The following is a 23,738-nucleotide window of genomic DNA, read 5'->3' on the forward strand; positions in this document are numbered from 1 at the left end:
AGTGTAACCCAAGTGGTTTCCCTCTAGCTACAGTTGACAGATGTCCCCTAAACACCATATACAAGTTATCACTGATGCTACATTTTGCCAATGCTCCTTTAACACCTCAAATGGAAGCTATTGCTAAAGCCTGCAATGTACCGATGTTCCCTAAACGCCTCACATGCTCTCAGTAGACGCTTGCTTGCTGGCTGCAAGCAGAGCATCAGAAAGTTACTGCAGCAAAAACAATTCAATAAAATAAGGTGTTTAGGTGGAGATTTACTTTTGTGTAAACGGTGCAAAGTTTGTAAAACATAAACGTGTTAGTGCGGATGCAGTATGGGGATTCAAATTTGGTACTAAATCACAAGGCATTAGATAATACAGAAGCAGTTCTGTCCGTGGCGTCAAAGTATTATAGGCTGGTTTTCAGGCCTGAGTGTGACAAAAAAACACGTCCTCTGGTTCTCCTATCTCACTTTTATCATAAAACCATTGAATTCAAACTCGAACCAAATATATGGCTTTCAAAGAGCCGCGCTGCTGCCGACGTGGACTGTTAGGTTCTCATGCTTCTGAGTTTGAAGTGGTGGTTTTTAGTATTTATTTGCGTGTTTGAGACCAATGAAGAGACAGCAGTGTCCTTCAGTAATGGACAGCTTGCCCTACTTCGTTCTCAGTGAAGTACATGAGTGCATGCACTTGATGTCCCCTGCCCATGGAGCATGAGCTCATTGTCCTGCCATGAGTGAATCCGTGTGTGTGTGTGTGTGTGTGTGTGTGTGTGTGTGTGTGTGTGTGTGTGTCTGTGTGTGCATCCACACTACAAATTATTTCGATGTTACTGGAATCAAGGAGACATCAGAGTGCATCTTGTGAACTGTCTGTGATGAGCTGCAGTGATTGGCCTAAAAATGTCACCAGAACGCAGCACATTGGCGCCCGGAGGAGGACGTTGCTGATTTTCAACCTTATTTTCCCGTGTTAGTCATCGGGATGTCCTGCCCGCGTTGTCAACAGTATTCACCCGTGTTGTGTGTGTTCCCGCAGCCAGCTGTGGCAGCCTTGTGAACTTCTGCCATCCGCTCACTTATTGTATCGTGACGTCAGTGGATGGCAGAAGAGCTGCAGGGGGAGTTTGGATGAGGTCACTTTTATTTTTTTGGTTGATGAGAACAACATAGACAGCTCTCAGTTCAGAGGCTGTGAAGAGTTCTATTGTTGAGGTCATTTCTTTTAGTTGTTGGTTTTCACTCTATTAAAATCTTTATGATTTAAGACGTCTGTTTTCTTTAACATTATCACAAACAGAGGAGGGTGTCCGACGACTTCTTGTCTTTCTGACATTCAATCCCACCTCAGGCAGAGATCAGCAGCTGTGTGCAAGGTTTGGTCATCTTTACCAAGCTTTCTAATCTGTCTGAAAATGTACCCCATGTTTAATGATTTAACACCTCACCTTATTGTGAACGTTGGCTTTCCACCACACCTTTAATTCTCGCAATAAACACCTTTGTCTTTGGACATTTGGTTTCAGCTCGCAGGCTAACTGATATCCAGCTCGTAAAATGCAAGTGCTAACCTGCCACAGCTGCCCTCCAGCTGACTGACTTGCTCAGTTATGGCAGCACATCATTAAGAACAGGACAAATTCACAAAGTTCAGACCAAAGACAGACAGTGTCGCTGCCACCATTTCTTTGTAATGACCTTTAGCCAGTTTTGCATCGCAGCATTAATAAGATGGTTGTTTCAGTTAGTTGGTCAATCCAGTCCACCTCTTACAGCATGTCCAGACTGAAAGCACACAATTACAAACCACTTAGAATTAATTAAAATCAGTTGGTGAACTTTTCACTTTTCATTTAACATCATCATCAGATTAAAAAAACAATGTTGTCATCAGCCTCAGCCACTTTGGTTTAAGTTCTAAAATGAACTGTCAGCATGGTGACCCAGTGAACCTGGTCAACTCTATGAAGTCTTACGTCAAGTTAGAGCCTGGTGTAGGGCTGTAATGGTATTTGTATTCATCCCCAAACTTTTGGTTTGGTGTGACACCTCTGCCCTGTGATCCAAACAGTTACTGTCACAAGTGTTTTCACTTTCCTGGAATGAGAGTTTGGACCATTTTTCCACCAATTGTTGTGATCAGTGATGAACTTCTAGAAGGGTTAGCATTGAAAATTGGGACGATACTGTGTGGAATTTATTATTTTTGCAAAGTTGGCGAACTCCCACCACACGTTTTTAATGAGCCCTGGTACACGGACAGAACCTGCGACTTCTCTGCTCTCAATGGGCCGACACGTGGAGCTCACGCTGACTGTCGCCCCGGTCCAGTGTGTCCGGGGACAAAAAACGTTATTCAAACAAGATGGCTGAGTCCTCAAAGATTAATTCAATTCCATTCCATTTTATTTATATCGAACCAAATCACTACACACATCATTTCAAGGCACTCAACATTATACGTTTCTTATAACAGAACCGTTTTAGATAACAGGAAGGAAAATCTCCCACAGTGGGAAGAACCAACTCTTACACGGTTCTTCTGGTTTTATTGGTAAGTTAAGTTCATCAGGAATATGTTGCATGTCTCAAGGGACGTGTTTATTATTTGTTTTATAGTGTTTTCTTATTAACAGTATGCAGGATTTTACTGTTTTAAGTGTTCACAGTCTGAATAATGGACCATGAGACAATTTAGAATGTTTTCTTTTTTGAAAATGAATCATAAAAATCTCATTTTATGCATTTTCCTTTTTCTCTGCTGTGCTGAGTTCATACCAGACAGTGAAATGTGTGTACTATCACACCGCTAGCAGGCTAGTATTATCATGGTGAGTGTGTACAAGGAAATCCACCAAGTAGAGCTGATTCCAGATGTTGTTCCAGTGTTCATTCCTTAACTGCTGATGTGACCGAGCCGTTAGTGTCAAATCAAGCAAGATACGAGTCTCCGTGTGCCACTTTCATTACTACTATATGCTTTTTCCTTTCTCAGTCTGAACTCATTTGAGCTTCACACATCTGTTTGATGCCACTAGAAATTAAAATGTGGCCAAAGATGACCTGCTCAGACCTTAAATTGTTGGCTGTAATGTTCCAGTAACATAATTCATAAGTATATCTTTGCTTTCAAACCAAATGTATTCAGTTTTATGAGAAATCCTCCACACTTCGTGATTGTGAGGACATTCGTCAACGCAACTGTGTCACACCACAAAGCTCAAGGTCGCCTGCTCGGCGACGACTCAATATTCTGTGAGGATGCTGCGGAAATATGTTATAGCTGAAGCATTTAAAACCATCCCTCCGCCGCCATAATTCTTCTTTTATTAGCCTGTGTGTAAGTGTCCCACTTTGCCTCAGCGAGTGTCCTCTGGTAGAGTACAAATGAAGCGGTTCGAGGTCCACCCAGCAGACAAATCTCAGCGAGGACGTTCACCATCTCTCTCTCTCTCTCACTATCAGCACCGAGCCAGACACTTCTATCTCCAAGTCCTAATATCTATTCAACCCCTGTTCATCCTCTTTCACCCCGCTCGCTACTCCTCTTGTTATCTATCCTCGTCTCATCCTCCCCGCCGCCCCTCCCTCCGTATCCCTTTCACTCCCCCCTCTCACCCTCCAGCCCCCCTCCTCTTTATCTTCATCATCGGCCCATCTGCGCCTGTTTAGTGCTGTGTCGACATCTCTGGCACCATCAAAGTCGGAAGAGTAGGAAGTTTTGAGGGGGGGTTGTCTAAAAGACATCAACAGAATAAGTATGGGGGTGGAAAATGCTCAGAATTCACATCTCAGCCGCGCTTCTTTCACCACAGGCAACAAGAGCAAGCGGCCGTTTGATGCCTTAACAGGGGGGGGGGGGGGGGGGGGGGGGGTGAATGGAAACGGAGAAAGATGAAAAGTGGAGAAAACATTTCTGTGTTCTGCCCTCAAAGACATACTGTAGTCAGCGTTAGTTTCCAGCCTGAGGTGGTTCGGAGAGCAAAGGGGGAGGAGGGGAGGAGGAAGGGAGGAGGAGGGCTGATGGCTGTGATGTAACCTCTATCTGCAAATTCATTTTTCTCTGCCTGGATTTAAACATTTAGATGTGAAGGAGCGCTTGGTGTGTTTTTTTTTTCAGAGCGGGACTTCATGCATTCCCACCAGATGCAACCTCCCTTCATCCTGATCTTACCTTCACAGGGGAGGAACACACTCTGCTGCGCCCTCTCTGGTTCCAGACAACTGGACTCCCACACATACATTTTTTTTTTTTAACATGTCAGCACTAATAAATGAAGGTCAGCCAGATCAGTTAACACTTTCAGATATTGCTGGTCAACTAAGGATCACGGCAACGTGTGCAATACACCCGTCAATACAGGAATCTGTGTCAAGGTTGTGAACAGTAAGATGCATTAGATTAATACACCAAAATCCACGTGTTTATGTTTTGGAAAATACCATGGTTTGTATTAGAAAAATGAATTTTATGTAAATTATGTATACTATGAAGAAATCCACGTTGACTTTTGGTCTTTAACGGACTTTGAACACCGGTTTCCTGCGTGAAAGTCACGTGTTTCGCCCGTCCAATTATCTCTGACCTCGTCCTTTCGTGGACTTTGTCACTCTTTGTACTTCATCACATGACCTCTGTCACATGACCTCCTTCTTTCACCCTAGTCCTTCACGCATGTACTTGACTAGGGAAGGGCAAAATGTAACATTGAGACTGTTTTCTGGGCCTTGGCATGACGCTGGCTGTGCTCGGGGTGAGTTGATACATGTAGTCAGGTGTCTTCAAGCATTTTGTGGCTTAATAGACAAAAAAAAAAGACAAACAACTCATACAAAACAGTTCGGAACAATATGATTTATTGGATTATTTTTGTAGATTTGACCATTGCTTTTTTTTCCCTTGATAAATGCACTCAAAGTAAATGCTGACATTTGGAGATGCAACATTAATCATAAGAATTTAGACAATCTGAGCCTGTTTGGAAAGTCAATTATAGTTTGTCTTCTCTTCTAAACTATTGTGACCCTCCACCACAGAAGCCAGACTCTGGTTTACAGCTTTAATGTTTTTCATTTGTAATAAGGATTTATTAGCAATGGTCCTGGTACACACACACACACACACACACACACACACACACACACACACACACACACACACACAATTTGCAGGAATGTCTACACATTTCAGAAATTACTTTGATAAGAAAATTTTTATTGTAAAGGACATAGCTTAGCAACAAAAATAAAACTCAAGTTGTAATAAATTGTAGCTCAGTGTAAACATTTGCTGTCACAGCAATAATGTGTGTTTGTAAAGGTCTCCAGACTTTGGGGCAGATAGGAGAGGGGGTTACCCACTAATTGGAAGGTTGGTGGTTCAATGCCCAGCTCCTACTGTCCACCTGCCTAATGTCCTTGAACCCCAAGTTGCTCACATACCATTGGTGTGTGATTGTGTTTGAATGTATCCCTGATGGCGAGCACCTTGAATGGCTCATTGGTGTGTGTGTGTGATTGGATGAATGGGAAACAGTGTAAAAGCGCTTTGAGACCGCTAAGGTGATAAAGCGCTATACAAGTGCAGACCGTTTACTTAACAAGGAAACTGACTTATGCCATAAAACTAGGCCACCTTTTGTATGTAGTGGACAGGTGCAGCTATGAACAGTTTGACATCCATAAGTGGGTATTTGTTTTATTTTGAAATACCCAAAATAATCTCAACGTTTTACATCTTCTCTCTTAAGCTTCTTTCTGGGGTTCTACCAAGAACAGGCTGTTTTGTGTCTTTGTCTTTAAGGTGTATTAATATCAAAGACCCTCTTTTCTGATTGGCTGACTTTTTTCTGAGTAACAAACCCACCCAGGCCAATTACAGGTTTTCTACTATCAGTAGCTTGACAAAATGAAAGCTCTGTGTTTTCTTCTGCACAGTAGTCTGTGTTCAGAGCAGACAAATAAAATGAGTGTGACTTTGTGACATCACAACCTTACCAAACGCTACAGTTGCTGAACACTGGCTCTGCTCATTTCTCTGCAGACTGAGCGTTTTGACACTGACAGGATTTATCAAGCCCCTCGACCTGCTTTATAATCCAAAAAGGAAATGAAAATCTGAATTTACACAATATGGGACCTTCAATACTGCCCACAAAAAAAACGAATGCACTTCTAAGTAAACCAACTTGGAATATTTCCATGGTTTTGCAGCTGGGACTGCTGGTTTGATGTCTTGAATCATTGGATTAGACAGTTTCATTTTCTATTTTCCACCACTGTGGATTTTTGTGCGAGGAAAGTATGACTGAAATCATTTCAGACCCTGAAGTTTTTCTTCCTTCATACCGATTCTGACAAAAATAGTATTAAATGCTTCACAGTTGCTTCATATGGCTCAGTGTTCTATAAAATCAGTCTATGTCCTTTCCACCCTCGTAATAGACTGCATAAAAACCCTATGTATTTTTTGTGTTTTTATGACCTGATTACTTTTGCTTCTTTTTGGAATAATTAATCTGTTCAGCTGTTGTGTGGAGAGGCAGTAAGTAGAGACGAGGCACAAATCTTGAGGGAGGTAGCTGAAGCTGCGGTGCACGTAGAAAGGCAGCGAACAAACAGATGGCAAAGAATAAACAAGAAAGAGATTAAGACAAGGGCAAGGTAGCATCAGCACTGTTTAGTTAAATCTGTTAACTGGTGCATCTCATTACTGGCAGGAAAGCTTTAGGACGTTCTGTGGTGAAGTGGCTGATGGGATTGGATTGGTATGGATTTTGAGGACAGATTGAAAATGGCAGTAATTACTGTAGAAATTGTGTTTTCATTTCTTGGTGCTGGCCTGCTTTCATGATAGATTTTTTTTGTGCACTAAGCTGTGGAAGGCATTAGGAAGGCTTTTCACTTAGTTAGAATTCCCCAGAGTGTCCTGAACATGAAAGAGCCATGCATGCACATTTTGTGATGGAAATGAACCTTTATTGACTCTTATTTCTGGTTCTCCCTCAAGTCTCCTTCCATTCCTCTTTGTTTCTCTGTCCATCTGGCACTTTCATATTGTCTGTCTATGGAGAACTGCATATTGAGATTGGCCAACTCGTTATTACTCTGAAGCGTGAAATGCACCGGTTAGTCAACGATAGAATACCGTGTCAGTGTCACAGTTTGCTTCGCCTGGGTGTGAAAAGTTAGGAAAAAACTACTTGGTTAGTAAAAGATGATGACTTGAGCTAAAACATTGACTGAATATAAAAGCTTCCGGGTCTGAAAAATGTGGCCGATGTGGAAATGCAATACCACTGAGTGCCACGGACTACTTCCCGGAGAAGTAAACATGGCACCCATTACATTCGCTTCTACTGAGGTGACTGATTGTTTTCCAGTTGGTAGTCACACCCCAGGTGTTGCCATGGAAACGGAGCTCCCGCTAACAAAAAGTTTCATATTTTGAGAGCGAATTGACCCGCAACATGAACACACTTAGATTACATATTTTATTTAGATGGTAACGTGTTGTATAAACTCGAGGGGGTTCTTTAACGTGATTATTGGCACGACAGTGATGCGGTCAGTAAGCATCACTGAAGCACACCCTCTCGTGTAATATTGCTGAAGCAGACATGCTGGAGGTTGGTAACGGTTGCCGTCACGCTTTTTCCTACTTCACAATAACACTTTGATGAACAGAGAAATTAGGAAAAAAAAAAACATGCTGGTGAAAACACCCGGTCGGTATTGCTGATAGACTTCAGAGTTCAATTCCAGCCGTGCTGTCGGTCTGTCTTAAAGGTCGATGGCAGGTTAATAGAGGTCATCCCAACACTCTGTAACTGGGTGTGTTTGTGGCGAGACACCATTCATCCTGTGCAGCTGGGAGGCTGGATATATAACCCTGGCCTGCAGCATCTACCGAAGCGAAGAGTTCTCTGCCGCAGCCGAGAAAATCCTCCTTCATTCCCTCTAATTAACTCGGCTCTCCTTCTGCCTCCCGTTCTTGCTCTGTCTGTCTCTCTTCCTTTTCTCTCCTCCTCGTCTCCACGTCTCACCCCGGGTCTGAAATTCTCTGTCTTGCAGCAGAAGTCGTCTGAAGCGGCGCCTCCCTCTACCTCGCCGTCCTCCCAGGCTGACAGGAGCCGACAGGAGGTGCAGGTCTCCTCTCTACTCCGTGGTGTGGTGCTGCCGTGTGCTGTGCTTGTCTTCTGTTACCTTGTTGTCTTGTAGATTTAATGTGGTGTTTTGTTGGGACAGTCAGTCAACAGCAGACTCTCCGACTGAGCTCATACATTTGTCTTTCTGATCATTAGCCAATGGCGCATGGGACAATGCCTGACCGCTCTCCACTGTGGCCTCATGGATTATTTAACCAAATACATTATGTCAGACATTCTTTTTTTTACATTATAGGAGATCCGCTGCTGTCACCTTGTGCTTCTCCATCCACCTGCTTTATTCATATTTGCAGTTACTTGGACAAAAAAAAAATATTGCAATTTCATTGTGTTGATGCTCAGCTGAGGTAGAAAAGTTGGTGTATTGATCCAATCAAATTGCTATAACGTGCCATGGAAACAGATGTGGCAATTAAATAATGAGGTGCAGTCAGCGTCCACTGAAGCTTCCCCTCCACCAGAGAGATGGAAAACAGTGGCAGATGAAGACATCAGATGTGTTTGGAACGACAAGTGGACTATAATCAAAGGAATTCATGAAAGCCACTGAAATGCCATATTATTTTGCCATTTTATTTTGTTTGTTTGAAGTTTCATTGGATCTTTTTCTGACATCATCTTAGAAAATTAGCAGTTGATTATATCAGCCAGCCAACAAAGGAGTTGTGGAATGAAACGGGGATTAATTCTCATTTTCTTTCACCCACTTTCTTGAAACTTTCTTAAATTGTCACCCGGGGAAACGCAGCCACTCGGCCTGAGTTCAGCTGCTGTTTCAGGGCTTTATTTTAACATTTCGTGTTTGTTAAATCACACTTGGGTGAACTTTGTGAAAACTTTCTTTTAGCTCGCTGTGCTTTAATTCTGTGATGTTTTGTTGAGTAAAAAAATAGTTCAGTCAAACAAGGTCACATTATAAACAATACTTCTGTCATTCACATTGATATTCCCTCCACTAAGTTAAACTAACAGCTGCCAGAGCAGGTATTTGTTTTATTTTGTTGGTATTCAGACAGACAGAGTCCTAAAATCACTTTCTCGTTCACTCATTTTCTCTTCTCTAACAGACAGTAGTGAGAGATTTGTGCATCACTTTTATTATTACCACATTTATTGATCTATTGTTTTTTCTATTAAGGGCAAAAGTTTCACATTCACAGTTCAGACAGGGAGTCAACTCTATCACCCATAATCCTTTGCACCTAGGCACGGGGTCAGCGCCCCCTTAAGTTCGGCTGGCCAAGCAGACAGGAGCTGATTAAATAAGCAAAGTCAGATGTATAGCCAACATGATGTGCGGAGGGGGATCCCAGCTGTAATTTGCTGTGTTTTATTAGAGATGATCAGATGGGAGTATAACAGCCCACTAATGCTGCCGAGGCAAATTGGGCAAAGCTAGCCTCATTAGCTCATAGTTAATAGAGTCAGAGACTTGGTGCCTGCCAGAGCTGCACAGATAATATACTCCAACCTACTGATGGCTATGTCAACAAAATGCATTAAAAATGCAGCGTATGGATTGTAACTGAATGATTGAGGATATCGGTCTGTAGTTCTGTTAAACAAGCGCCATCGTTGCTTTTGCAGAAAATTCAACACAAATTAAAGCAAAAATAAACATTTCTTTCCCCTGCAGCACGGTTTGACATTTGACCTGCGCTTTACTGTGTGACCATGTTTATAATGTACTGTGTTTGCTTTTTAATATATTTCATCGGCGTAAAAAAACAAAACAACAACTGCTGACTTAATAAGCTCACATAAGATACTGTCCCTTGATGGCCTCAATGTTCGTTCTCATCTGCATAACTGTAAATATTGCTGGTTATTGTTTATCATCTTGTCAAGACAAATAAGTATTGCTGCATAAATAACCATAAACAGTCCATAAAGAAATTGCAGCGAGAGTAGAGACGGTTATTGTGACTGCGATGGTTGGTCGGAGGCTTCACTCACCAAACTGAAGCTTCTCTCTCTGGCATCCTGACAGTCATTAGCTGGAGCCTGTTGGTATATCAGTGCTGCCTCATTTACATATTAGCACGACTGAAGCATTAACCTGAAAACACGACATCAACTTTTTGCACGCTAATGATGTGCGGACATTAAATCTGCATTGTGAGAGCATTAAAATCACATTAAGGAAAGGCATCTAATTGTTCTGAGGTACAGCAAATCTTTACATCGAGGACTCGTGCTTCCTCCTACTGAATGATGGAACGCAGCTCTGCATGGGGATTTAATGAAGAAAAGTGCCAATCTTAAGCAGTATTGTATGCTAATTATAGTATTACAGGACAGGAATGTGTCAGTTCAGTGTATCGGTGTGATATTCAGAGCTGACTTAATCTGTCGCGTCTGAACTGTTGAGAGTAGAGGCATAAATGCATTAATAAATAATATAGTATATTCAAATGCAGTCAAGCCCACTGTGGATGAATATGTATTATTATGGTTACAGTTAGTTAACTCGGTTTCAAAGGACAATTTTAATTCGAGTGATTTGAATAAAGTCTTGGAGGCTCTTCACTGCTGAGCCTCGAAAAGTGAGGAGGATTAATTGAATCCATGAGGCAGGTAGAGAACAAAATCCTGCTTGACATAGAAACACAGCAATCTCCTGGATAATGTCAACGTTGTATAGGTTTACTTGCGAAATTACACGTCTAAATACTACAATACCCATGAGTCTCGGCAACCGTTGCCATAGAAGAGTTTTCCGTCAGAGGTGTTCATCAGCCCTGTCGCTAATTCAACAGAAAAGTCAACAAAATGCGGCGCCACAGCTGCTCAATTCCACCTAAATTGACCCCAAAATTATATTATTTAAACTACGTTATAAAATATTGTTTTTTTTTTCAACACCAGAATCTTTATCTTGCATCTTTAGCTTGTTAATATTTTATACTGCTGATTTAATCGGGAGAGTTTCTAAGTAAGTAATAAATGGAAATCTTTTCATGGAATCATACTGACCTGGCTTCGCTTGTTTGTGCGTGTGCGTGCGTGCGTGTGTGTGTGTGTGTGTGATTTTAGTGGATAAGGGTAGAAACGGGAATAAATATACATCGTCTTACTCCATGTTGTCTTTTCTGGTCCACAGAAGGAGCGTGAAAAGAAAAAAGAGGAGAAGAAGAAAGATGTAGACAAAGTGGAGAGACTCAACACAAAGGTACAAACACTGCTCATAAATAATGGATCACATCTCACCATTGAAGGAGCATAGATTTAGCTTTTTAACTGAACATCATAAATAAAGATTCGAGTCGCTGTGATTCAAGTCAAATGAGTTAAAGCCGCACTCTCTGCAGCTTTAAGGCCCGAGGCACCTTTTCATTTAGTCGTCCATGCTAACAGAAAAGATCCGTGACATCATGTGCACTACATGATCACAGCAGAAAGCCAATATAGGCTTAACACAAGGGCAGTGTTTTTAGGGTGCTGTCTCCCCTTTGTGTTTGTACGAGTGCCTCTATCTCGCTCGAAAGGGTCAACAAAAATCACATGTCTGCTTTTTGTTCACAACTCTCCACTTGTAGATATACAGTGATACTCCTGCTTCACTCGGCTCTGAGCTCAGCCACACTGTCATGACAAACACGAACTGTAGTTCTCCTCTCCACCGCTCCTACGACGTCAGCGCTGATACTGAGAGCTCCTGGATCAATTTGAGGTTTGGAAATTCTAGCTCCCAGACCTCAAACTCACCGCAGTAAAACGAAACTTTATCCAACTCAATGCAAACAAGTTTAATTGGGACTCGCGCCGGGAGAGGACCCGTGAAGACCTCTATTGTATATGCAAACCCAATACTGTATTGTGGTTGTAGCGTGTAGTTTGCTTGTTGCCGGAGCATTCAGGTTGTTCAGAGTTTTAACTCACCACGCATATCGTGCAGAACAGGACGCTTCAGTACAGGTATGAAATGTTTAGTGAACAATGGAAAAAGTCCAGCAGGGCTGAACAATAATCCAGTTAAATGGATTAATCAACAGTTTGAAGTTCTTACGGACTCTGTTTTTGTGGTCAGTGAACGGTCAATGAACAGCTAATTACCAAATGGCCAATCCCTGAGGTGGATGCTGCCTCTCAGCCAGCAACCAGTAGTTTTAACTGATGTAACTCAGCTATGAGGAACAACGAGGACGACGACCGTCAGGACCCTGCGTCAGGTTTAACCATTTATGAAAGACATTTCTGTTTGGCGGTGACTCTGCATGAGTGATGCTCCAGAACAGGCTGAGCAAGCATCACAAGAAAACCCATGTCTGAGCCTGAAAATCACGACTGAATGGACACAATATAAAGCATTTGACAATGTCAGGACGAGCCCGGGGAGGTGGAGATTTGTGGAGAGCAGAATGAATGAACGGGGCGAGGATTTAGAGCGCGCTAATTGGGCGGAGCAAACTGAGTTGGTTGGGAAACCGACTCCGTGCCGGCCTGAACCACCGTGAAGCTCCGTTGGTGTGGGCAACTTTGGCTTCAGTAAACTGCACAGAAAAACATGAAGCTAAAGGCAAATCACACAGCTGTCTGCTGACAGCATTCGGTCATCGGGTCAGCACCTTCGGTGCCTGCTGTCTTTAGGTGGTTTGATTCTGGATTTCCCGAAGAAACAAGAGATATGAAACAATTCTATAATTCTGGTTTTTATTTAAAAAAAAAAAGTTTAACAGGGTCAGAACCTTATGAATACGACTAATATGTTACTCAGAGATGCACATTTGGATCCATTTCGCCCCCCATCTTCTCCCCCCGCCCCATTCCCCATGGGAATACATAATCCTGCCACGTTTGCTTCACAGCAGCCGAACCAGTCGCTGCGTTTTGACCTGACGCGTTCACACACAGCTTTCATTTTCTGTTACCCAGATGAACACACTGACGCCAATTCTCTGAAACCATTCGTTTTCTCTTTTTGTCTAGTGCCAGAATTTTAAACCGTTGACATTAGATGATATGTTTTCCATGGCGTTGAGAAGGAAGATACATATTGAAATAATGATGTTACAAAAATGTGCTCATTGCCATTCAGTCCAACTTCTGGAGGTACACGGCTTCGTCTGTAAGAAGAAGAAAAATAAGGAGAATACAGTCCGGTGACATTGATCATGGCTGTGTTCAAGCTTTGTGAAAGCCTCAATGTTGACAGTTGGAAGTGCTGCTTGTCTTTATGTGTGTGTGTGTGTGTGTGTGTGTGTGTGTGTGTGTGTGTGTGTGTGTGTGTGTGTGTGTGTGTGTGTGTGTGTGTGTATGTGTGTCGGCGTGGCATTATGAATGCACGGCATGTGACAACAGAGCGGCAGAGAGCCTGTGCAGCTGCTCCACCTGAATCCGGAGCTCAATCCTCGAGGGAAACTCCTCATAAACATTCATGTTGTTTACAGACGCTTTAGCTTTTTTTTTCTCCTGCTGCATGAATCGGTATGGATCATTTCTCATTCATGCACAGGAGCATAAAGATGGGAACCAGATCTCAAACACTATGATATCATCAATGGAAGTGAGCCGTGCAACTTGAACCTCAGCAGCATGAAACGGGTCTCTGACATATCTGTAATAACTGGTAGCCTCTGAACGCTCGTCTTCACATCCTTCAAAAGAAATAATCTGTCAGTGGAAGAAATTAAAACCGAGCTGCTGGCGTGTGGAGCTAAATTTAGCTTCTTTTTTTTTTTTTACAAAATGTAGACCGACGCCCTGACATCCTGAAAAACAACGTGCACAATTTTGTGATTTTAAAAGGTGAATTGAAAAGTGTTCAGACGGAAATGAGTGATGTGGGTTTGACGAGAAATGTGATTCCAGATCCGACTGACGTCACAATGAGCTGCTGTCAGTGATGTCTGGGAGTGAGGTTGGCTGAATGGGTGTGTGATGACCTTTGCTTTTAAATGAGCGTATGTGTATGCACATCAGAGCTGTGGTACGTGTTGATGCATTGCCGCTGTATAGGCTGCTGTGTGTGTGTGTGTGTGTGTGTGTGTGTGTGTGTGTGTGAGAGAGAGAGAGAGAGAGAGCTAGAGAGGAGGGAGTGAAAGGGTAATCTGCGTGTTTCTGGGTCATGGTTAGTAAATTCAGAGTATTTCCATGGTCTGCGAAGCGGTGAGGGAATAATATAGCTCTCAGCAGTATGTGTGTGTGTGTGTGTGTGTGTGTGTGTGTGTGTGTGTGTGTGTGTGTGTGCGTGTTCGGATGCTCTTTGGGGAACTAGAATGTAGGCTGTGAGCAACTGTACCCACTGAGAGTGAAATATAAGAACACGGGTGCCTGTTCTCTGTAGCGTTCTCTACTCTTCCTCCATCTGCTCATGAACTGGATTTGATTGCCTCTTTATTACCCTTTAAAATGTGTTGTCACATTTCTATTCTGATATTCCCGTCCCGAATTATTATTATTATTATTATTATTATTGAAGCAATCTAGTTTCCGCCTGACTGTCCACAACACCCGAGAACAGATTGACTGGCACCTCACTGGAGATAATTATATCACTACTGCCACTATCACGGTACTCCGGCTTCCTCCCACCGTCCAAAAACATGCGTGTCAGGTTAATTGGTGATTGTAAAATGGCCCGGCGGTGTGAAAGAGGGCGTGCGTGGTCTTTGTTTCTGTCTGTCTCTGTGTGTTGGCCCTGTAACGGACTGGTGACCCGTCCCGGGTTGAGTCCCGCCTTCACCCAGTCAGCTGGGATCGGCTCCAGGTTCAGGATCAAGCGGGTGTAGGTGACGGACGGACGGATGGACGGTTGCGGTTGCTAAAAGTTTTCAGCTAGATTTCACGACATTCAAAAGTGTAGTTTGAACGGTCTGCCGGTTAAGAGTGGGTGCAACATTCCACATTAAGATATCGTTATTGTGATTGTTATCGAATCTAAAGAAGCAGCAAAAAAAAAAAAAAAAAAAAATACAAGAAAGCTGCCGTAAATCAGATGGAAACTTCCTGGTTTGACTGTAATCAAACTATATATCAGTCAAGTGTCGTTACACATCTGTCTCAAATATACGGGCTAGCGAGGACGACTGAACCTCCAGTTATCGAGGAGGGTTTTATTTATTCATCCCCCACTCCTACTACAAGCATTTTATAGTTTCCACTCCAGCTAAGCTGCATTTCTTTGGAACCAAAACACCCAGAAACCCACTGAAGTACACGGAGGCCATGTGAACGGCTCACTGAGAGGCTGGCAGCCTTTCTGCTACTCATCACAGACTCCACGTCTGCCTTCATGTCTACTGTAGTCACAATCCGTAGTCAGATACAAATCATAATGTTGTCTTTGTTGATCCCGCCTCTCGTCGTGTCGTCTGTCTCAGGTTACTGTTGTGTAAATGTATCCGGAGCTTCTTTGACGAACACGACGGCGCTGCGACCGTGTTGGGAGAAAATCAGCGCTGAAAAGAAATATTGCATTTTAGTTTAATGGCATCAGAAGCAATCAACATATGATTATACCCGATCGATGAGAATGAGAGAATTACCTCCAGGCTCTGTGTGTTGTTACAGCATCTTCCCGTATGGACCCTGTGACCCTCCATCTCACAACTGATAGTCGGAGACTTCTTCACCAGCAAACATTCACTTTAAATCAAACGTGTTGGACTTAGTGACACACATGTTTAGGATGTCGGAATAACTTTTCCTCTATTTTCAGGCCAGAATTTCAGGTTAATAAGTCAAATACTGCAAAAACATCAGCTGCACTCTGCATCTAATGCTGATTTGAAAATGTAGCAGACGACCTCCATGTTAGCGTTGTCACTCCATGTGGATGAAGTTAGCATTTAACTCAAAGATCAGCCTCACGAGCCTACAAGCAGACCTGCAGTCTCAGTATTGATCCGATCTTCTTATTCAAACCGATTGGACGGTTGCTAAAATATTACTTTGTTCAAACCAAAGTATTTCAGCTCTCCGATCGTCGCTGCTCCACCTGAGTGAGAGATGAGAAACTGGTGCTCATTTAACATCAGAGCAGTTAGCACATGGAGGTGGACCATGACACTGTGTGTGTGTGTGTGTGTGTGAGTGACATGAAGGAAACCCACCTTGAATCAGACATTCAATTCAATTCAATTCAATTAATTTAATTTTTTTTTTTTTATTTATATAGCGCCAAATCACAACACAGGTTATTTCACTTAAACACGTTAAAGTCCTTCCAGCAGAACTTTACAACATTATGGAGAAACCCAACAATTCAACAATTCAACAATTCTACAATTCAACAATTCTACAATTCCCACATAAGCTAGGAGGGAAAAACTCTTTAAGGGAGAAAAACCTTCAACAGAGGGAAGAAAAACTCCCTTTAACAAGAAGAAACCTCCGACAGAACCAGGCTCAGAGGTGGGCGGAGCTTCTGTTAACAGAACCGGGCTCAGAGGTGGGCGGAGCTTCTGTTAACAGAACCGGGCTCAGAGGTGGGCGGAGCTTCTGTTAACAGCTGTAACTATAAGCTTTATCAAAAAGGAAAGTTTGAAATCTAACATCAGGAGATCATCAGGTTTCCAAGGCATTTTATTGACTGCATCCTTTTGAATCTTATCAAACCTTTTCATACTTTGTTTGTTTCGAAAAACAAACAACCTTTTGTTTAAAAAAAAAAAAAAAAGTACCATTTTTATTTCACTCAGTGCAAAAAGCGCTACGTTAAACACAAGATTCCATTCACATCAATAATGCAGTTATTACGTTTATTTGTCATTTAAGGACACTTTAGGGACGACATGTCACGGACACTAAAAGAAACAGTAATGAACCATCAAACCTAAACTGTGGACCTGCTGTTCTGCTGACGGAGTTTTCCCTCCATCTGAGGGTGGATCAAAACGCTCACAGACGGACTGATGATGCATTTTCATTCGTCATCTGTGCTTTTTTCTGTTTCCTCGGCTGAAGCCTGTAGTGTCTGAGATTGAGGCGAAGGAGAACAGAAGGTGTGATAAGGAATTTGTTGGTCAAATAAATGAACCAGCTTGGAACCGGATTTAAAGTGGAACCAGTTCTGTGAACACATCGCTAATCAGGAGGCTGCAGCTCATCTGCTGACCTGCAGATATCCCACACATTAATGTACGTGTGCAGTAGGGGGCAAAAGGGCTCTGGTGCAAGAATGAAGAACTGTGTGTGTGTGTGTGTGTGTGCGTGCGTGCGTGTGTGTGTGTGTGCTGGCAGAGATATGTGGCGTTGTTGTTCATCTCCTTCTCATCCCTCTCCTCCTTATCAGCTGTATTCCTGCTGTCGATGAGCCCGGTGTCAAGGAGATATTTGAGGACATTTTCTCTCTCTGTGTGTGTGTGTGTGTGTGTGTAAGAGAGAGAGAGAGAGAGAGGGAGCTACAGAGTGTGAGACTTGTTAGTCCAATTGTATGCTGGCGTGCTGAAAGCTGTTTTATCTCCAGTCTGCCGACAGTCATGTTTCGTCCTCACTTTGCCTTTTCTCTCTCTCTCTCTCTCTCTCTCTCTCTCTCTCTCTCTCTCTCTCTCTCTCCGTTCCTCCTCCCTCTCTCGTTCTCTCCTCCCGTTCCCACCCATCACTCCGCTGCTGCCGTCTTTTCCTTCTCCCTCCAAACAGAAGACGCACTCTAGCGCCATGACACGAGCCTATAGCTTGCACCAGCATCACTTTCTTTGGCACTTTTGTATGTCGATGATATACCACACACACACACACACACACACACACACACACACACACACACACACACACACACACACGCTGGTTTCAAGGTGGAGCAGTCTGAGGTCCAATCAGCACAAGTTTCCTTTGACTTTATGTCTGTGGATTTTTATAAAAGCAGCATTTATCTTTTAAAATCCAAACAAAAAGTGAGTGTGAGATCGTGTGAATGCAGCTGCTGCTGATCAGCCGTTAAAGCTGGTTCTGATCTCGTTGGACAGTCGCTATTTTGTTCTGATTGTTAATATCTTCAGATTTGAGGACAAGTGTTCTGGCAGGTTTGGATCTACGGCAGGTTGTAAATCAAGAAATCAAGATTATGATGTTTACGGATTGTAACACACGTGCACTTTACATTATCTGAATTTAATGTAATGAAAGTGGAATCAGGATCAACACATCCAGTTGAGTAATGATGAGAAAAAGAGCTGAAAAATGCCCTTCGATTATTGTCCCAGAAGTGAGTCGATACTGTGGTTTTTACTCTGGCTAAGTGAACTGATGGTAAGAACTCCACGACCAGCGACCATTAACATCCTTACAGGAACTTCTGTTGCTTTAAGATGTGAACCCTCCCTCCCCACCCCCCATACCTCTGCCCCCCTCCCCATCCCTCTGCCCCCCTCCCTTCTCCCTCCAGCAGGCTGGTGAACAAGGCTTCTTGTCTGAACATTACATGGCCCATCTGCTGTACTTTGCAGCTTTACTGTCATTGATTCTGTTAAAAAAAACAAACATTTATCTTATGCAAAGAGAAGATGTATGCTGATCAGCTGCGACATTAACTACTGACTGTGACAGTTGCTCCAGGAAATCATAATTGACACAATTCAGGCAATCTCCCCAATATTTGCCAATCTTGCAAATTGTTCTGCAAAAAGGTTGAAGCTCAGCAGGAGCTCTGCTGAAGGTATTACGGCACAAAGTCAGTCTTTCCAAACAAAACGGCTCCTCAGCTGCTCCTCTCATCCAAAATCTCACCATCAAAACAAACACATGCTGGGTTTGATGGGGTTTATGGGAAATGTGGTCTTATCTTGGGAATGAGGAATACTGTATGTTAAATCACGTAGTCATAAGAGACTGCATTTTGCTTTTGCACGTAAAGTAAATGTTCAAATCTTATGAGAGAAGTAGCGTTTGAAGCTGTTATTTTGAAGACAGATTTTGTGTTTCTCTTCTCTATTACAGTAACAGATTGTCTGTTTTGTAAAGCTACGTTACTTTTATGAATTTATTGTCATTTTGAGGAAGATCAGTTAGTAAAGGACGTATGTGGTGGCGGGGTGTGGTTAGCTCAGCTGCAGGGGGTGGGGAGTGGGAGGAGTGGTTCAGGGAACGGTGCCGGGCAGGTGTAATGAGCACAGCTGAGCTGAATACAAACTGATGAGCACAGCTGAGCTGGATGTGAACTGATGAGCTCTCCCCTATAAAGGGAGCAGGAAGAAGGAGGAGGAAGTGGTTGCACAAGTGCATGGTGTATGGGCCGGGCAAATAAAAGCATTTTACACCTGAACGTACGGCTGAGCGTGTCATCTGTGTCCAGGAGAGACCCCGGTAGCACCAATCTTGCTACAACGTATAAGGAGGAAGGTTGGTTAGTAAAGGACGTATAAGGAGGAAGGTTGGTTAGTAAAGGACGTATAAGGAGGAAGATCAGTTTGGATGCGGAGTTGTGGCCAAGGTCAAACTTCAACTTTTATGTTTCTCTCCAGTCGTGCTTTGAATAATAAATTGTCTCAAAAGGTTTTTTCACAAAAAGTTAATTCACCTTTTTAAAAAAGCTCCTCAACCCTTTCTCCTGTTTTTTTTTTTTTTTGGATAGTTTTATATATAGAAATTGTTCATTTCAAGAGAAAAACTGGTCAAAACCAGATCTCTCCTGCTTCACCTGAAAGTCTGATGCTGTCGTGTGTTGTTAAAAAACAGGTGCTTATGGCTTCTGTCCCTTCTACTATCAGACAATGGATGAAAACATGCTCAGATTCTTAAAGACTTCTGTAGTCTGGATTGTTGCCAACTACTCTGTAATCGGATATATCATTTTATTCTTGTTTCAAGCTGCTTTTAACATCTGCTCAGGGGCAGCGGGTCAAAAAGATCATTTTGGACAAACTCTGGCTCATTTACAATTGTGTGCAGATTGAGCGGCACTCTTTATTTGGGAATAAATGTAAGATGTGTTTTGATTGGAAACAGTGATGCCACTCTTAGTACTTTACTTTAGGATAGTAGGCCTGTTCTGTAACCAAAAGTTCAGTCCTTTTACCACCATAGCCGCTGTAGAAACTACTCAACCTGAACGCACTCATCTCTACCTGCATTTATTCTGAATAAGAAACACCTTAAACATAAAAAGTAAAGTTTTGCCTCCTTACTTCAGGGTTTAAAAACCTTGAACTGTGCAAACGTAGAATACATTTTTTAATGGAGTGTGTTTAAATGAATTTAAGAAAGCCTTAAGGCTGTTTTTGGATGCAGACTTTATTATGGATTAAACCCCATGTTTGGTCGCCAATAGATTAAAAAAAAAAAAGCTCCATCTTTCTGCAGCATCAGAGAGCTCTAATACAAATAATATGAATGGATTTTTCCAATATGCCAGTTAAATGGGAGTGATTATAGTGTCCTCACACCTTTCATGTTACCTTCTCATATTACCTTTTCCTTCCCAGTAATTTTCAGAGTACAGAAACTTTCCTTATATGGTCCATGTTAATTGGCTCTAATTAACTGCAGCAGAAAGTGAGTTCAGAGACTTCTCCGATGGAGAAGGGTCAAATGTTCATCGGTTATAGAGTAGGATGTACCGTCATAACAACATAAGACATCTGCATATTCTTCCATCAGCCGCCCTCAGCTGATGTCAGACTGCGGCAGATTCTTCCGATCAGTTGCGTGCAGTTTTACGAGGGATCTGATGAGTCGTGTGAAGAATCATCGACCGGACACTCAGAGGATCAGAGGAAAGACTGAGCAGCTCCATGGTCCGACTACCAGAGGGCTCCTTTTAATATTTAAGCAAGTGCACTTGTTTTAATATTATTGGAGTTTTATTTTACACGCTGTGGCTACAATTTTTGGACCTAATCAAGAATTTAACGCATTACATTTGAAACTAAGCTTTTTTATTTGATTTATTTTAATAGCTATTACCAAACACGGGATTTGAATACTAATTTTGATAGATGGGATTTTACTATTTAAAATGTTCATATGTTTTATCTGAATATGCTGCATGGGGTCAAAACTGCTTTAACAACTATTTGAATCTGTGAGTGTCTATCATGACCGACAAAGATGAAACACCGTCACTTCTTTTCTGTTTTCAAAATCAGTTGAGAATTTAATTTTATAATCCAGGATCTTACCTTAAAACAAACATTGTTACAAAAACAGAATAGATAAATAACAGCATGTAAAAACCAGACAGCAGTGACTCCTGCTCGTTCCAGCTAACTGACCTATTTTTGTCCTGTTTCTTGTATTTAAAAGAAATCGACTTTGATGCTCCACCATCTTTAATTTGTTATATCACACAAACATTGCGTGAGTTGGAGCCACAGCATCGTAACACAAAGCGGCAACCGACAGTGACGCCACTCATTGGTTTATGAGCTGCTGTTATGAGGTTGGCAGTCAGCATCTTGGTATTTTGAGCCCGAAGCGACCATCTTTGGACGAGCTGGCGAGGAGCGAGCGGTTGATCTGAAACCTGAGGCAGCTGCATCCCGCCCACCGATACCTGGAACCGGACTGTCAATCAAACAGACTTTCTGAGGCCTAATGTCTAATTAATGACGGGATTATTTTCAGATCAACTGTCTGAATTGAATTGACTTTGGCCAACGACATCATAATAAGTTGTGGAAAAAAATGTGTTGACTGTCTGTGGATCCACAGCATTTTTGGAGCCAGCCCCTAGTGGCCCTCGTTGGTATTGCAGTTTAAGACACTTCCCCATCGGCCTTATTTTTCGTACCCGGAAGTTACGTCCACTTTTATAAACAGTCTGTAAGCACTCAGCCGGAGAGGACTGAGCTACTTGGAGATCAGTTAACATTATATTGCTCTTTTCTATTGAAATACTTTTAAATGCAGCAGGCTGATTAAAGTGTGTTGTTTGAGTTCATTTAATTTGCAAGATTCATTAAAACAGTGACTGCTCAGAGTGAGACAACCATTTTCTGAAAATGAAACACTTCCTATTGCTATAAGTTAAATACAGTGCACTAAACTTCACAGGTTTAATTCTCAGGTGGTTTCACATCTACACTTAAGAAGGGTGTATTTAGCTAAAACATGTTGAGTTTGTAATTGATGCTGACTTTATTCAAGCATACTACAGTGTGTTTTTTCCCCCTTCGTGTACGTAACATGGGTGTTCAGACGGATGTTAGTCGGCGTCTTCACGGCACGTCAGTCCAGTGTGATCGTCTCGTGCGGTACTTTACCTCAGCTGCTCGGTCCTCTATCGGTACGTTCATCTCAACAGCGCTCCTCGTTCCGTCGATGCAGCAGCCAGATCTGCTCTTATTACCCGCTCCGACTCACTCACCAGATAAGATGGCCGTACTGAAGGCAAGTCACAAATCACGGAAGATAGCGAGAGACATGTTCGGTCATGAGAGGAGATATGACCTAATCGATGATCCAGGCTCCAGATCTGCATTTCCTCATGATCTTTTTTTCTTGTAATGTTGCCGCCTGTTTGTCTCCTACATGACTTTTAAAACAGGGATTGTGACTCATGCAGCTCGGCATTCTGGGTATTACATTTTATGATTTATATCCAATCCCACCATCGAGTGCAGCTACTGCATTACATGTAGTGTGGTGGAGATAAAGGTGGAGGCAGGGTGGTTGGTAGAGGGGTAGTGAGGCCATGTCGGAATTCATCCCAGGTTTATTTTTTCTTTTCTTTAGATAGCAATGAATTTGTTGTACAATAAACATGACTTGCTGCAACTGGCAAAGTAAAAACAAATGACCTGTCACTCCACTCACTCTTGAACTGGCCATTTTAACGATCAACTTTGTGTCTCTTTTGCTTCCAGAGAAACATTTTGAAGTTTGTTGTTTAGCTTAGCTAACGTGAGTTTGTTGGCTTTTCCTGATCTTCCTCGTCCCCACGCTATCCCGTTGCCAAGGTTACACAGATCGTCTACGACTCAAAATGCACATTTTAACTTGCTTACAGTCTCATATGTCAACGGTTCAGATGCCTCACAGTTAATTGTGCGAGTTTATGGAGCCTGTTGTGGAGTCCATAAGGGCAGAGTTGCTGTGGTGATGTGTGAGCAAACAACCAAGATACCAACAACATATTATCTTCTATCTCTATGCTGTCCTTTTCTCTCTCTGCTCTCCTCTCACCCCAACCGGTCGAGGCAGATGGCCGTCCACCTCTGATCCTGGTTCTGTCGGAGGTTTCTTCCTGTTAAGAGGGAGTTTTTCTTCCCTCTGTTGGAGGTTTTTCTCCATTAAAGAGGAGTTTTTCCCTCCTAGCTTATGTGGGAATTGTTGAATTGTTGGGTTTCTCTCTATAATATTGTAACGTCTTGCTATAAGGACTTTAATGTGTTAAGTGTCATGAAATAACCTATGTTGTGATTTGGCGCTATATAAATAAAGTTGAATTGAATATTAGGCAGGAGGGGTCGTCGTGTTTTGGTTGTGAATTAAGATTTTGTGACTTTGCAGATGCATTCATCAAATTCTCTTCCGTGTTTTTCTGAAAATCTCAGTACTCATTATTTTCATGTGGTCTTTGTCTTCACCTGACGTTGCTTCTCGAACATTAATTTTGTCCACAAGTCACTTACATTTTCTCCCGTCAGACAGAATAAATTCTTCTTTATGTTTGCAGCAGAAGGGCAGCCTGCAGCGG

At 42.4% G+C, this 23,738-nt stretch overlaps 1 protein-coding gene across 8 annotated transcripts in view; it reads left to right on the forward strand.

Moving 5' to 3' along the window:
- The window catches only part of LOC138213582 (stromal membrane-associated protein 1-like), a 115,851-nt gene that overhangs the window by 31,061 nt on the left and 61,052 nt on the right, over positions 1-23,738 (forward strand). For 3 of the 8 annotated variants that reach the window (XM_069174794.1, XM_069174795.1, XM_069174797.1), the window contains exons 5-6: positions 8,067-8,135; positions 11,265-11,333. The exons of 2 other annotated variants lie outside the window; for them this stretch is intronic. In XM_069174794.1, coding sequence (XP_069030895.1) covers positions 8,067-8,135; positions 11,265-11,333 — 138 coding nt within the window. The remainder of the gene's footprint in view (positions 1-8,066; positions 8,136-11,264; positions 11,334-23,738) is intronic. 3 more of the 8 variants (XM_069174798.1, XM_069174800.1, XM_069174796.1) reach the window with 2 other exon arrangements.

The sequence above is a fragment of the Embiotoca jacksoni genome, unplaced genomic scaffold (genome assembly GCF_022577435.1).
Source record: "Embiotoca jacksoni isolate LCO1_2020_lvr unplaced genomic scaffold, fEmbJac1.0.p SCAF_61, whole genome shotgun sequence".
Lineage (NCBI taxonomy): Eukaryota > Metazoa > Chordata > Actinopteri > Embiotocidae > Embiotoca > Embiotoca jacksoni.